This window comes from Papio anubis, chromosome X, assembly GCF_008728515.1.
Source record: "Papio anubis isolate 15944 chromosome X, Panubis1.0, whole genome shotgun sequence".
Lineage (NCBI taxonomy): Eukaryota > Metazoa > Chordata > Mammalia > Primates > Cercopithecidae > Papio > Papio anubis.
In genome coordinates, this window is record NC_044996.1 from 51,702,059 (window position 1) to 51,717,528 (window position 15,470).

The 15,470-nt window shown below is 41.0% G+C and overlaps 1 protein-coding gene across 1 annotated transcript in view; it reads right to left on the reverse strand.

Annotated features, from left to right (window-relative positions):
• The window catches only part of CENPI (centromere protein I), a 67,875-nt gene that overhangs the window by 19,682 nt on the left and 32,723 nt on the right, over positions 1–15,470 (reverse strand). Inside the window, 3 exon segments of the mRNA XM_009197941.3 lie at positions 4,177–4,271; positions 13,263–13,327; positions 13,415–13,532. Coding sequence (XP_009196205.2) covers positions 4,177–4,271; positions 13,263–13,327; positions 13,415–13,532 — 278 coding nt within the window.

Here is a 15,470-nt window from a genome sequence, read left to right on the forward strand (position 1 = left end):
GCAACAGAGTGAGACTCCATCTCAAAAAAAAAAAAAATACATTATATATATATATTTTTTCACTTGAATTCAATTCAACCCTAAAAGGGAATTAGCAAAATTTTTGGCATCTTTTATTCTTCTAGTAAAAAAGCAGATCTGGCTATTTTATATTATCCCCGGATCAATGAATGGAGTCTCTTACAGCACATATGGGTATTAGTTCAATCCATCCATCTACTCACCACTGTCCTTCAATCTTTGACAATGTTAAATGGATTAGGAAAAGACTTACAAATTTGAATTCATAGCTTTGCCCTCCTATCTAGGTAGTTAACAATGGTTATGCATAAGGAAAAGAACATGTATAAGCTTAGAGTTTCAGAGATGATGATAACTCTACTACTGCCCACCACGATAATTCAGTGCCAAGGCAATCAAGGAAGGATCAGGAGACCATTCAAATAGGTGAGCAACTACACATAGCCAGCTGGCTATTTGCAAAACTATATCCTTTTTTTTTTTTTTTTTTTTGAGATGGAGTCTCACTCTGTCGCCCAGGCTGGAGTGCAGTGGCGCAATCTCAGCTCACTGCAACCTCCTTCTCCCAGGTTCAAGCAATTCTCGTGCCTCAGTCTGAGTAGCTGGGATTACAGGCATGCACCACCACACCCAGCTAACTTTTGTATTTTTACTAGAGACAAGGTTTCACCACATTGGCCAGGCTGGTCTGGAACTCCTGACCTCAAGTGATCCGCTGGCCTCAGTCTTTCAAAGTGCTGGGATTACAGGCATAACTGTATCTTAACTATGATTTTTGGTAGCACTTGGCAACTGTGTCTGAAATAATTTGAAACAATGACAATTGCTCAGCACAGCCTCTTTTGAAGTGTTTCTCCACAAGACACTATTGGCATTTTGGATGAAACAATTCACTGTTCAGGACTGCCTCCTACTTCCCACCCACTGGAGCACACTGAGCATCCCCACCTGCCACATACTAAATGATGGTTGCAGCCTCTTCCCAGTCACTGTGACAACCAGAAATGTCTCCCCTTTGAGAACCACTGTTGAGAAGTTTTCTACCCTTCTCTTATGATATATAACTACAATTTACTCCCTTTTTGACAGTGATATGGCATATGGTTACATGACAAAAATACGGCATTATACCTATATTTATTAAATAAAAAGAATAAGTGAAAACTTGAGCTATACTATATAATGCCAAATACTGATATGACAACCAAATTATCCACATGTATGTCCATTTATTTAGAACTTTAGAAAGCAGATTCCTTTTAAAATTGTCTCCCTTACTTATGACACTAATAAAAGAGGAATCCTAAGATTTTTGAAAAGATAATACAGAAAATTGTAAGGCAGCTATTTCAGGGGTACCAGAGACTTACATTGCAAGTCGGCCAAAGATTATAGATGCAAACATACTATTTTGTCAAATCTCTTGCCCATCTGGGGGAATAGAGAATGAATAAATATGGGTCCAGGCTCAGCAGCCCACAGAGGGGAATGCAGGTTAGGCAGAACCACAAGTAAAAGAGAGGAATTTTGGACTGGATGTGGTGGCTCACGCCTGTGATCCCAATACTTTGGGAGGCCAAGGCAGGAGGAGAGCCTAGGAGTTCAAGACCAACCTGGACAACACAGTGAGACCTTGTCTCTACAAAAAAATAAAAAAATTAGCCAGACGTGGTGGTGCATGCTTGTGGTCAGAGCTCAGGGGCTGAGGTGGGAGGATCGCTTGGGTCTGGGAGGTCGAGGCTGCAGTGAGCTAAGACTGCGTCACTGTACTCCTGGGAGACAGAGCAAAACCCTGTGTCAAAAAAAATAGTGGGGAGTGGGGGAAGGTGGAGGCAATTTCAAACATACTATTCTTAATGTAATTTAGATAGAAGAGATTAAAAGTTTAAGTGGAATTTCTTTATAATAGTGGTTCTTGGCCAGGCACAGTGGCTCACACCTGTAATCCCAGCACTTTGGAAAGCTGAGGCAGGTAGATCACGAGGTCAAGAGATCGAGACCATCCTGGCCAGCATGGTGGAACCCCATCTCTGCTAAAAATGCAAAAATTAGCTAGGCGTGGTGGAGAGCACCTGTACTCCCAGCTACTCGGGAGGCCGGGGCAGGAGAAGAGCTCGAACCCGGGAAGCGGAGGTTGCAGTGAGCCAAGATTGTGCCACTGCACTTCAGCCTGGAAACAGAGACTCTACCACAAAGATAAGATAAGATAAGATAAGATAAGATAAGATAAGATAAGATAGTGGTTCTCAAACTTCAGCTTGCACCAGAATTATGGTAGTGTTAAAACAGATTACTGGGCCCCAACTCCAGGATTTAATTCAGTAGATCTAGGGCAAGACCTGAGATTTGCATCTCTAACAAGTTTCCAGGTTATGCTGATGATCCAAGGACCATATTTTGAGAAGCACAGCTTTACAAGATGTTTACTACCCACTAATGCTCCATTTCCTTCTAAAAGTGATCAGGTGTATATGGAAACAATGTAATAATGAATATGAAGAATTAAAAACAATTTTCCAGGTCTTCAGAAGCTTCTATTCTCTATTCTCCTACCAAAATAGGAAACTACTATGGGGATAAGAACATACAGAAAAATCAGTCTGGGCTCATCTTTTAGCCAAGCTAACCACCAGCCATTTATAACTGAAGCTAAGGGGAATTTGAACATTGGTTAGATATTTAAAGATACTAAGAACTACTGGCCAGGCACAGTGACTCACGCTTGTAATCCCAGCACTTTGGGAGGCCAAGGTGGGTGGATCACTTGAGGTCACGAGTTCAAGACCAGCCTGGCCAACATGGTGAAACCCCATCTCTACTAAAAACACAAAAATTAGCCAGGCATGGTGGCATGCGCCTGCAGTCCCAGCTACTCGGGAGGCTAAAACAGGAGAATTGTTTGAACCCAGGAGGCGGAAGTTGCAGTGAACTATCATCACCCCACTGCACTCCAGCCTGGGCAACAGTGAGACTCTATCTTAAAGGGGGAAAAATAAAGAACTGCTAATTTTTTAGGTGTCATAATAGTACCATTTTTTACAGTTGAAATGGGAGCTGAGTTTTGCTTAAAAATAATTGAAGAGAAAGGTGAAAGGTATTATAGATGAAAAAAGGTTAACCAAGAGTTGATAACTGTTGAAGATGGGTAATGGACACAGAAGGGTAACACTGCAGTGTTTTCTCTACTTCTGATTATATTTGCAATTTTCTATAATGTAGTCTGTCAAATGTCAAAAAATGTGACTGATAATAGAATTTAGAAGAAGCGGCCGGGCGCAGTGGCTCACACCTGTAATCCCGGCACTTTGGGAGGCCGAGGCAGGCGGATTACCTGAGGTCAGGAGTTCGAGACCAGCCTGGTCAACATGGCAAAACCCCATCTCTACTAAATACACAAAAAAAACGTAGCTGGATATGGTGGCACATGCCTGTAATCCCAGCTACTTGGGAGGCTGAGGCAGAAGAATCATTTGAAGCTGGGAGGTGGAGGTTGAGGTGAGCCGATATTGCGCCTCTGCACTCCAGCCTGGGTGACAGAGCAAGACTCTATCTCAAAAAAAAAAAAAAAAGAATATAAGAGAAGGCAAAGATTTTAAGTAGAAAGAGTCAAAACAACCTGATTATGCCGTTCCTTGAAATTTAGTCTTTTTTACTTCGAAGGTAAAGCACACATTTAACAAAAACTTAGGGCTCTTATTTTAAACGCCAAAGTTAAGATAAATTAACACACATAACCAAAATACAGCACAGAAACATAAAAACAAAGTTGTACGCAAAATTACGTTACAGATTTTTCTAGCTGTCATGTAAATTGGCTTTAAATGTAAGAATATATTTTATAAAATGAGTTAAACTGAATGAAAGTCAAAGTTGCAAATTCTAATCTCAGCTCTCTAGTGTTTTCTTGTATTAACTCTTGAAAGAAGTCACTTAGCAGATAAGGGGTTGCTTTCTGATTTATATAATAGGAACTTAGAGAATTAGTCTTCCTTTCAGGATTGTGGGGGAAGAAGAGTGAAAAGTCACAAAAAAAGTCTTCCAGAAAAGTACTACTAAGCATTTACATGAAAAAATTAGGTTTCATGCCACACTATTAAACATATGCAAACATTTGTATACAGATCGTCTCTTGTGGAAGACCGTTAGATAACTCACAGAGGACTGTTTGTAACAGGTTTCATGTCAATGTCCATAGAAAGCCACAACAGCCAATTCTGCAATAGCTCTTTCAGACTCTGAAGAACACTACACTGAGGGGGACAAAACGAAAAAAGATTCATGAAATCATTCAGACATAACAGTGTTCAGAACTAACAGAGGCTTAGAGATGAAAAGGACCATGGAGATGACCACATCCAATTTCGAACCCAACAGCTGCTTCTACAACATGATTAGTCTTCAGAAGACAGACGAATGCCACGTACAAGTTTATTTTGCTATTTTCTCTACAAGAAACATACCTCAACAGGACTGCCTAACTTATCAGCCTAGAACAGACTTTTCTCTAAATTACTTCCATTTATAACAACTATTACATCATCAAATAAAAACAGCATCTATATCATCCCCCCTCAGAGAACTTTTGAAGTTGCTACAGATATGAATTCCTCTCCCTTTTTACCTTGTGGTCTACACTTACAATTTGCCACCTTTTTGACCGTCATAAAAATTTATCATACCTTCTGTGACTTTGAAAAAAAAAAGCAATTCTAGTCTTTCTTTTCTCAGGCCTTGCCTCGATTTCCCAAGCCTCAATCACATACAAAAACATACAATGATGACATAAATTTGTCCAGGGCATTTATGATGATAAACCATAATATCTATAAATTTGAAAGCAATCCATACCATCCCAAAGTCTAATACAGCAAACCTTTCTTAAAAATTCTTACTAAATAATGGCCTACTAATCATTTGAGTGTTTCCAGTAACAGAGTGCTCACTGCTACCTCAGAGTACAGTTCAATTAATATTCTTTTTGACAACTCACATTCAGGTTAGAAGTATGTTCTAGTTGAAAGTAACTCTGGAATCATCTAAGACAATAGTCTACTTCAGTGTCAACCAAGGAATTTTATCATTTGAAGATATTCAAAATTACAATGTATATTATCATTTTTAAAATATTTTATTTTTAATTTTTGTGGGTACACGGTAGGTATGTATATACAATGTTATATTTAGAAAACAAAAATCTTGACCGGGCGTGGTGGCTGACGCCTGTAATACCAGCACTTTGGGAGGCTGAGGCGGGCAGATTACCTGAGGTCAGGAGTTCGAGATCAGCCTGGCCAACATGGTGAAACCCCGTCTCTACTAAAAATACAAAAATTAGCTGGGCGTGGTGGCACATGCTTGTAATCCCAGCTACTCAGAATGTTGAGGCAGGAGAATTGCTTGAGCCTGGGAGGCAGAGTTTGCAGTGAGCTGAGACCATGGCACTGCATTATAGCTTGGCCGACACAGTGAGATGCTGTCTCAAAAAGAAAACAAAAATCTTGGCCGTGCACAGTGGCTCACGCCTGTAATCCTAGCACTTTGGGAGGCTGAGGTGGGCAGATCCCTTGAGTCAAGGAGTTCGAAATCAGCCTGGGCAACATGGTGAAACCCTGTCTCTACTAAAAATATAAAAATTAGCCAAGCATGGTGGCACGTGCCTGTAGTCCCAACTATTTAGGAGGCGGAGCCAGGAGGATCACTTGAGCTCAAGGAAGCAGAGGTTGCAGTGAGCCAAGATTGCACCACTGCACACCAGCCTGAGCAACAGAATGAGATCCCATCTCAGGAAAAGAAAAAAAAAATCTTGGCCGGGTGTGGTGGCTCACACCTGTAATCCCAGCATTTCGTGAGGCTGAGGCGGGCAGATCACAAGGTCAGGAGATCAAGACTATCCTGGCTAACATGGAGAAACCCCGTCTCCAATAAAAATACAAAAATTAGGTGGATGTGGTGGTATGTGCCTGTAATCCCAGCTACTCGGGAGGCTGAGGCTACTCACTTGAACCAGGGAGTCAAAGGTTGCAGTGAGCCGAGATCACGCCACTGCACTCCATCCTGGTGACAGAGTGTGACTCCATCTCAAAAAAAAAAAAAAAAAAAAAAAAAAATCTTTAATTCCCCACCTACCCTACCCCTGTCACCACATTAAAGAAAGGCATGAGGGGCCAGTTGCAGTGGCCACACTTGTAATCCCAAAACTTTGGGAGTCTGAGGCGGGAGGATCACTTGAGGCCAGGAGTTCGAGACCAGCCTGGCCAACATGGCAAAATCGCATCTCTACTAAAAATACAAAAAGTAGCCAGGCGTGGTGGCAGGCACCTGTAATCCCAGCTACTCGGGAGGCTGAGGCAGGAGAATTACTTGAACCTGGGAGGCAGAGGTTGCAGTGAGTGGAGATCCTGCCATTGCACTCCAGCCTGGGCAACAAGGGCAAAACTCCATCTTAATAAATAAAAAAAAAAAAGATATGAGGTTTTTATGTTCATGACGATAAGGGGACACAGGTTTTGTCTTTTTTTTTTTGAGACAGGATCTCACTCCATCGCCCAAACTGGAGTACAGTGGCATGATCTCAGCTCACTGCAACCTCTGCCTCCCAGGCTCAAGCAATTCTCTGGCCTCACCCTCTTGAGTAGCTGGGATTACAGGCATGTGCCACCACGCCCAGCTAATTTTTGTATTTTTAGTAGAGGCGGGGTTTCACCATGTTGGCCAGGCTGGTCTCGAATTCCTGACCTCAAATGATCCACCCGCCTCAGTCTCCTAAAGTACTGGGATTACAGGCATGAGCCACCGCCCTACGGCTGGTTTTCTTTTTAAAAACAAGGTTGAGCCGGGCGCGGTGGCTCATGCTTATAATCCCAGCACTTCGGAAGGCCAAGGCGGGCTGATTATGTCAGGAGATTGAGACATGGGTTTCCTGGCTAACACGGTGAAACCCCGTCTCTACTAAAAATACCAAAAAAATTAGCTGGGCGTGGTGGCACGTGCCTGTACTCCCAGCTACTTGGGAGGCTGAGGCAGAATTGCTACAACCAGGGAGGCGGAGGTTGCAATTAGCCGAGATCGTGCCACTGCACTCCAGCCTGGCAACACAGCAAGACTCCATCTAAAAACACACACACACACATACACACAAACGAACAAACAAACAAGGTTGAGAAACACAGCTCTACCCTACATGTGAACCTTTTCTACATAAATATCCTGAATAGACAGCCATTAAACCTCTGCCTGACCTACTTCACTGTCAAGAAATATATCACCTCTGAAAGTCCTTTATTCCATCATAAGTCTGCTCTAACTGTTACAAGATACTGCCATATATCTACCTCTGTTTCTTGAAGCCACAGAGATCTCCTTTCATGTGACAATCCTTCAAATATTGGAAGGGAACCAGAAAATCTTAGCCTTTTCTCCTCCAGGCAAAATATCCCTAGTTCATTTACTATCTCAAGTTGGATAGTTTCAAGTCATCGTGCATCCTTTACACTTTATCTTCAGTCACCATATTCTATCAATTTTTTTTTTCTTCAAAATGTCCTACTTGTTCATTTCCTTCCCAATCCCACTGTAACTGTGAAGACCAGGCCTTCACACCTTTGAGGTCACTTTATCCTCCTAGCTAGTCTACCTTATTCTAGTATCATCTCCCAAACTCCAATTCTTTCCCCATGGCTGCTAGACTCTTGTTATTTAAGCACTCCATTCACTGCATCCTCCTTCTTTCCAAGAACTTGCAGTGTACATCCCATTAGCTAAGGAACAGCACCTTACTTTTCATCCAGTAATCTCACTTCTATAAATGTATGCCAAGGGAAGAGTTTAAGAAAAAAACCTATATTATGAAGATGCTCAAGACTGTTATCTATTCCGACAAAAGAAATTAGAAATAATAATAGAGGCCAGGTATGGTGGCTCACACCTGTAATCCCAACACTTTGGGAGGCTGAGATGAAAGGATCATTTGAAGCCAGAAGTTCGAGACCAGCCTGGGCAACATAGTGAGACCGTGTCTCTACAAAAACTTTAAAAATTAGCCAGGTTTGGTGGCACACGCCTGTAGTCACAGCTATTTGTGAGACTGAGGTGGGAGAAACCCTTGAGCCCAGGAGTTCAAGGTTACAGTGAGCTATGCCACTGCACTCCAGCCTGGGCAATAGAGCAAGATCCTGTCTCTAAAAGGGAGAGAGAAATAATAAATTACTAAATAAATTATGGTACTAAGGACTACAGTGCCACTATTAACAACATTATGACGACTATGTGGAAACATGCAAATTATTATGCAATGTTAATTATGTATTCCGATTTTTTAATTTATGTCCACTATGTTTGCAACTGTATGGAAAATGATAAATCAATAAGGACAGATTGAAAAATTAACATTCCTAAATAAATATAACAACATTAGTGTGGATGTGTGGGGCCTTTCCCATGCAAAATTCTCCGGTGAAAATAAATTATTTGCTGATAGGTATAACTGACTAGACCCATACAAAACACACTGAAAATGTGAAAATATTTTAATAGGTTTTAAAAATACTATTCATTTATTAGACAGAGCTGGGTAATCAAGTTATACAACAAGGCAATAACTAGTTACTACAGGCCTCAGAAACTACTGTTTAGCTAATTCTACCTTATTTCACATTCCTGTTACCCTTAGTCACTTCCCAATATGTAAGCCCCTTTAGTCACTTACTCTTCCTTGTCTCTATGCTTCTTGTCCTCTTTCATTGATCCCATCCTTGCCAAATCTCTCAACTGCAGTATCCAGAACCTCTGTTCTGTGGTAACCTAAACATACTCCTTCATATTCTACAAAGTATGCTTTTTCTGTCTTCTTACCTTAATCATATCCTAGCTCTCTTTCACCACCAAACCAGGACACTGTTTCCTCTGAATACATTTCCATATCCCACCTTAACAACCAGAAGTAAGCACTGCCCTATACCAAGCTTCCCACTGCTAATGTGGAGCAGAATATAAGCCCCCTCTTTGAGAAGGTAAATATAAAATCAGAAATAAATCCTACTTTAAGAAGGAAATTAGATTTAATTTAAAAGATAATATACAGGCTGGGCACGGTGGCTCACGCCTATAATCCCAGCACTCTGGGAGGCCAAGGCAGGTGGATCACCTGAGGTCAGGAGTTCGTGACCAGCCTGGACAACATGGTGAAACCCCGTCTCTACTAAAAAATACAAAACAGGCCGGGCGTAGTGGCTCAAGCCTGTAATCCCAGCACCTTGGGAGGCCGAGATGGGCGGATCACGAGGTCAGGAGATCGAGACCATCCTGGCTAACACGGTGAAACCCCGTCTCTACTAAAAAATACAAAAAACTAGCCGGGCGAGGTGGCGGGCACCTGTAGTCCCAGCTACTCCGGAGGCTGAGGGAGGAGAATGGCGTAAATCCAGGAGGCGGAGCTTGCAGTGAGCTGACATCCGGCCACTGCACTCCAGCCTGGGTGACAGAGCGAGACTCCGTCTTAAAAAAAAAAAAAAATACAAAACATTAGCTGGGTGTGGTGGAGGGCACCTACAATCCCAGCTACTGGGGAGGCTGAGGCAAGAGAATCACTTGAACCCACTAGGCGGAGGTTGCAGTAAGCCAAGATCACGCCACTGCACTCCAGCCTGGGCAACAGAGTGAGACTCCATCTAAGAAATGGATCCATTTGATTTTTGTATATTATGGTTTTTTTTTTCCATTGCCTTAAGATTGTTTACAAATAATTTGTGAGCTACAGAAAGAATCTTATTAGTCAAACTACTACTAAAAGCTGAATTTGTTAGGCTAAATATTTGATTGCATTTTGCTACAGTCAGTTTTTCTCATGAGTCTGCTATCCCTTGCTTTTCTGAACACAACACAAAAGGTTATCTTCAACCCTATTTCCAAACCATTATTCCTCCTTCCTTGTGTAAAAAACCCTTTCTCCTTTGTTCGTATTATCCAGCTACACTACCCTCTATTTTTTTATCTTCTCATATCTCTGCTGTCTATCACTTGGAATCTTATCCAGATTCATTGAGGACCTTAGAACTCTGCATTGTGTCCTGCCATCAATACCTCAGTTACACCAGTGACCATACAAATGATCCCCCTAACATTTCAGCTTCACAGTTCCTTGACTTTGAATCAAATAACCTTCACCTTCACTCCACCTTAGTTACCCACTCCCACAGCCATACACTAGATTCTGTCATAACCTGAACTGAACCACACCAAAATCTATTATTTTTTTCTTTGTTATAACTTCCTATTTCAGCTTTCTCACAGACTCAACTCCAACTATAGCTACTCTTGTTTCTCAACATCAGAGATATTCAGCCCCTTAATTCCTATTTTTTTTTTTTTTTTTGAGACGGAGTCTTGTTCTGTTGCCCAGACTGGAGTGCAGTGGTGCACTCTCAGCTCACTGCAACCTCCACCTCCCGGGTTCAAGCGATTCTCCTGCCTCAGCCTCCTGAGTAGTTGGGATTACAGACACGCACCACCACGCCCGGCTAATTTTTATATTTTTAGTAGAGATGGGTTTCACCACGTTGGCCAGGTTGGTCTCAAACTCCTGACCTCAAGTGATCCGCCCACCTCAGCCTCCCAAAGTGCTGGGATTACAGGCGCAAGCCACCGCACCCAGCCAATTCCTTAATTTTTAACTTCTTTTTTCAGGTTTATCAGCCTTCTCCTGGCCTTACTTTCCTATCTAGACTAGACCACACAGCTGATGACAACTCTTTTGTACTCCATTCAACCAGCAAAACCCAAACTGATTCAATCTCATAATTTGCTTTCTCTTCTCCAATATCTAAGTGGAAGAAAACACACAACTGCAAAGATTGGCGCCATTCCAAATTTATGATCACCAACTTCTGCTGGGCTCTTAATGACGCTCAATAATCCTTTTACTTGTCTTTAACCAGTTCTTTTTTCTTCCTGGCTGTCCTAAGCAGCTAATGCCCTCCTGGAGTGTCCTACTTAATTCTATTCTGTAAATCATGCTTCTTATTTTGAGAAATTTAACATTCTTAGCCACAAAGTACTTTGTCTTGCCCTTTCTTCTAACTTTACAAATATATCTATATATACACCTATCCATGCATCCTCGCTCCAGTCTTAGAGGATAAATGGTGCCTCCCAATTCCTAACCACCCATTCAAGTAAATCTCGTTACCTAGTTTTAACCCAATATCTTCATATTTCTTCTGGAACCTTGTACCATCAATTATCCCCAATCTTTTCTCCATTTTCAACCTCTCCCTCTTCTCCACTGGCTCCTTTGACTCTCTATAAACACACTCACGTTTCTCTCATTTTAGAGGCAAAACAAACAAACGAACAAACAAACAACTTCCCCTGGTTCATAGTCCCCCTATAGCTCTCTCTACAACTTTTTTTTTGGTCAAACATTTTGAAATATATTCTATACTCATTGTCTTGACTTGACTTTTCACTCACTCCTCAACCCACACAATCTGACTTCTACCTCCTCTGAATACATTTCCATATCCCACCTTAACAACTAGAAGTTGTTCCATTGGAACTACTCACTAAGGAAGCCAAAACCTCTGTATTGTCAATTCTAAAAGAAACTTTTTTTGTCCGTATCCTTCTGAACCTTCCTGGGATACTTAGCAACATCATTCCTTCATTCTTTTTTGATATCCCATATTCCCTTTGTTTCCTTGGAACTATTATTCTCCTGGTTATTTTTATACCTCTGGCAATTTCTTAAGATTCCTTCAGGCCGGGCGCGGTGGCTCAAGCCTGTAATCCCAGCACTTTGGGAGGCCGAGACGGGCGGATCACGAGGTCAGGAGATCGAGACCATCCTGGCTAACACGGTGAAACCCTGTCTCTATTAAGAAATACAAAAACCTAGCCGGGCGAGGTGACGGGCGCCTGTAGTCCCAGCTACTCGGGAGGCTGAGGCCGGAGAATGGCGTGAACCCGGGAGGTGGAGCTTGCAGCGAGCTGAGATCCGGCCACTGCACTCCAGCCTGGGCGACAGAGTGAGACTCCGTCTCAAAAAAAAAAAAAAAAAAAGATTCCTTCAGACTGTCCTCCTTCTTGGCCTGAGAATTAAATACTGTGCATTCCCCTGAGTTCTGCTTTTAGCCTGCCGTCTGTTCCCTCCCTTCCTTCCTTCCTCTCCCCACTCCTCTCACTCTCAAATATACATGTGTATGAATGTGTATATGCATATTAGGTTGAACCGCAAACTGCCAATCATTAACCACCTCTGACGTACAAGAAGTGGCAATTTCCTAAGGTCCAGCCTAATGTTTAAACAGTTCTTTAGCGTGGAAGAATAAGAGAAGAAACAAAGAATAACCCAATTAGAAGATTGAGAGAGAATTGCAAAAAAAAAAAAAAATTTCAAACTGAAGTCTCTGAAAATTTATTAGCTGGGAGAATTGGTGTGGATATCATGTGAAGATGATATTGGTCAGGATGTAAAAGTTACAATTAACATAAATAGACCTCAAATCCAACTTAATGTGATAGGTAATTAAGCAAGTGCCATTCAATTATGACAAACACTAACCAGGACAACATGTTTCCTGTCAATGTGGCCAACAGTAAGTGATTTAAGGTAAAAAAAAAAAAAAAAAGTTATAAAAGAAACATTACTTAATTGCCCCTCTTTTAGAATAGGAATAACCATTCTATAAGAAAGTGGCTCTCAAACTCATTCAGGTAGAACTTCTGGAAGCCATACTGGTCTTCTTGGAGACCACCCCAAAATAGTAACATATATAATGTTGGAACAATTTTATTAGCAGAAAACGATGATTATTATAAATATAGAACATGAATGCCATGGGGAGTTTTGTTTGCTTTGGTCACTACTATATTCCCAGTGTCAAAAAGGGTATATAGTAGGTGCTCAAAAAATATTTCTGAAATGAATAAATGTGTCTACAAAAATATAAACCACAACAATCAAACTAAGTATTTCTCGGTTTGTTTCTATTAATATGCGTCTGCCACTTGTTCGTTCACTATGTCATTTGCTACAAGTGGAAACAGGTCAGGAAAACTATGCAACACAGCCTTAAAAAAGGAACATTCTGTGCATTAACTTTGAGTTGAGTGATGCAGCATCTCAAAGCCCAGGTGCAAGAAAATCCTGTTATAAAACCATTGCTGTAATGTCAGTTTGGAATTGTGTACCACTAGCAATAGAATAATACATCCTATTGAATCTAAGCAAGGCAAGTTTTTGTTACCTTGAAATAAATGGTTGATGTAAAGAAGAGCTGTGCTAGATGGTCAAAAAGAAGTGGTTTCACCTCTAGGAATAAAAAAAAAAAAGATTTATCAAAATCCATTCAATTATAGTACACTGAATTAAATGACTCCAAATTTTCATGATACATACCAGAGAAGCTACTAAAAGGAATCCAGCTCACAAGCTGAAGGAACTGTGACCGACAACAAAGGCCATCCCAGAGAGGAAGGCTCTTATACAGGAATGCTTCACAGGAATAAAACCCCTCCTGTAACACAAGTGAATAGTAAATCCTTATATGGAACTCTTCAGTCATAAAATTACACTCTAAACAACCAGTTTATTTTGTGTTATAGTTGCTTCACTCTTAGACTAATTTTTTTGTCATGAATATAATAAAAGCCTTAGGTTAGGTGCCAGACTTCCTCGGAAAAGGATGAGATGATTAGTATTTGCATACATTACCATCTTTATCAATATAGTTATCAAATACCATAAAAGTTTATCAATTGGAAAGAAGGTTAAAAGTTATAGAATTTTTTTAAAAAATAAAATGTACTATCTTGGGATACATGCAGTAATTTGAACAGTCAATAAAATGTATACAATATTATGTAATAGGGCTAGAATTTCATTAGAGGCCATAGACCAAATCCTAACTCTGGGCAGCTCCATCTTTAGAGGCTCAAATGTCTAGGTTGCTTATATTTCCACCAGAGTGAGGATCTGGGACTTCCCTTTTTCCCTTTGTCACCTAAGCTTTTCACAGTGACATGCACCAGGACTCTATCCTCAGACCTTCTTTTCATGACATGAATTCTCTGTACAATCTCATCCACATCATAGCTAAAGCCACTTTTAACATGAGGGTTCCTAAATCTGTATCTCTAGCCCAAATCTCATTCCTGAGCTCTAGACTCACCATTTTACTGCGTACTGGATATGACTGCTTTGATGTCCCATTAGGACTCTCTTAAGTGAAACATCTTTCCTTTCAAGCCTGCTCCTCCTATATTTCTTTTCTCAGTGAATGCCATCCATCTTCCCAAGTAGGAAACGTAAACATCAACCTAAATTGCTATACTCACTACCATCATCTGCACCCAGCTTCCAATTAAATGGTTTCACACCAAATCCCTAAAACTTGGGTTGGGTGTGATGGCTCACACCTGTAATCTCAGCACTTTGGGACGCCAAGGCAGAAGAAACGCTTAAGCCCAGGAGTTTGAGACCAGCCTGGACAACGTGGTAAATCCCCGTTTTTATTAAAAAAAAAAAAAAAAATACAACAAACAAACAAAATATAGCCAGGAGTGGTGGTGCACACCTGTAGTCCTAACTACTAACTAGACTGAGCGGGGAGGATCAATTGAGCCCAGGAGGTCAAGGCTGCAGTAAGCCATGATTGTGCCAGTACACTCCAGCCTGGGCAACAGAACAAGACCTTGTCTCAAAAAAAAACAAAAAAACAAAAAAACAAAGAATTATTCCACAAACATTTATCAATCAAGCTGAACATCTATACATGAAGAAAAGTTAAGACATGGTTTCTGCCTGCTGGGAGCTCATAATGAGTGGAAAAAATGGATGCTAAAAGTGTCACGATAGAGGCAAGCACAGGGAGCCATGGGAGCACATAGAACGAGGAGCTAACCCACACTGGGCAATAAGTGAAGGTTTCTTGATGGTGCTGATACCTAAGCTGCAGCTTAAAATACAGCTCAGGGTTACCCAGACCAAAGAGTCCATTGGCTGGAACTTATTTGATGCTCAAAAAAACGTTTCTTGATTATAAGAATATAAGTCGTGACCTTATGAAATTTACATTACTAATTAACTGAATACATTTAATTACATCTTCAGTTTGTTCTCTTAAATTACAGGCTTTCCCCTTTTATTTGCATAATACAACATATTCTTTCTTTAAATCTAACAGTGCAAAGATAAAAGTCCAACTCAGTTTTATCTATAATGAGCTTCAAACTGAACAAATATTATTTACAAAAGATGTCAGATACTAAAAAAAAAGGTTTTTTGTTGTTGTTTTTGAGACAGGATCTCACTCTGTGATCCAGGCTGCAGTGCAGTGGCACAATTATGGCTCACTGCAGCCTTGACCTCCTGAGCTCAAGTGATCCTCCCACCTAATCCTCCTGAGTAGCTGGGACTACAGATGCATGCCACCATGCCTGGCTAATTTTTGTAT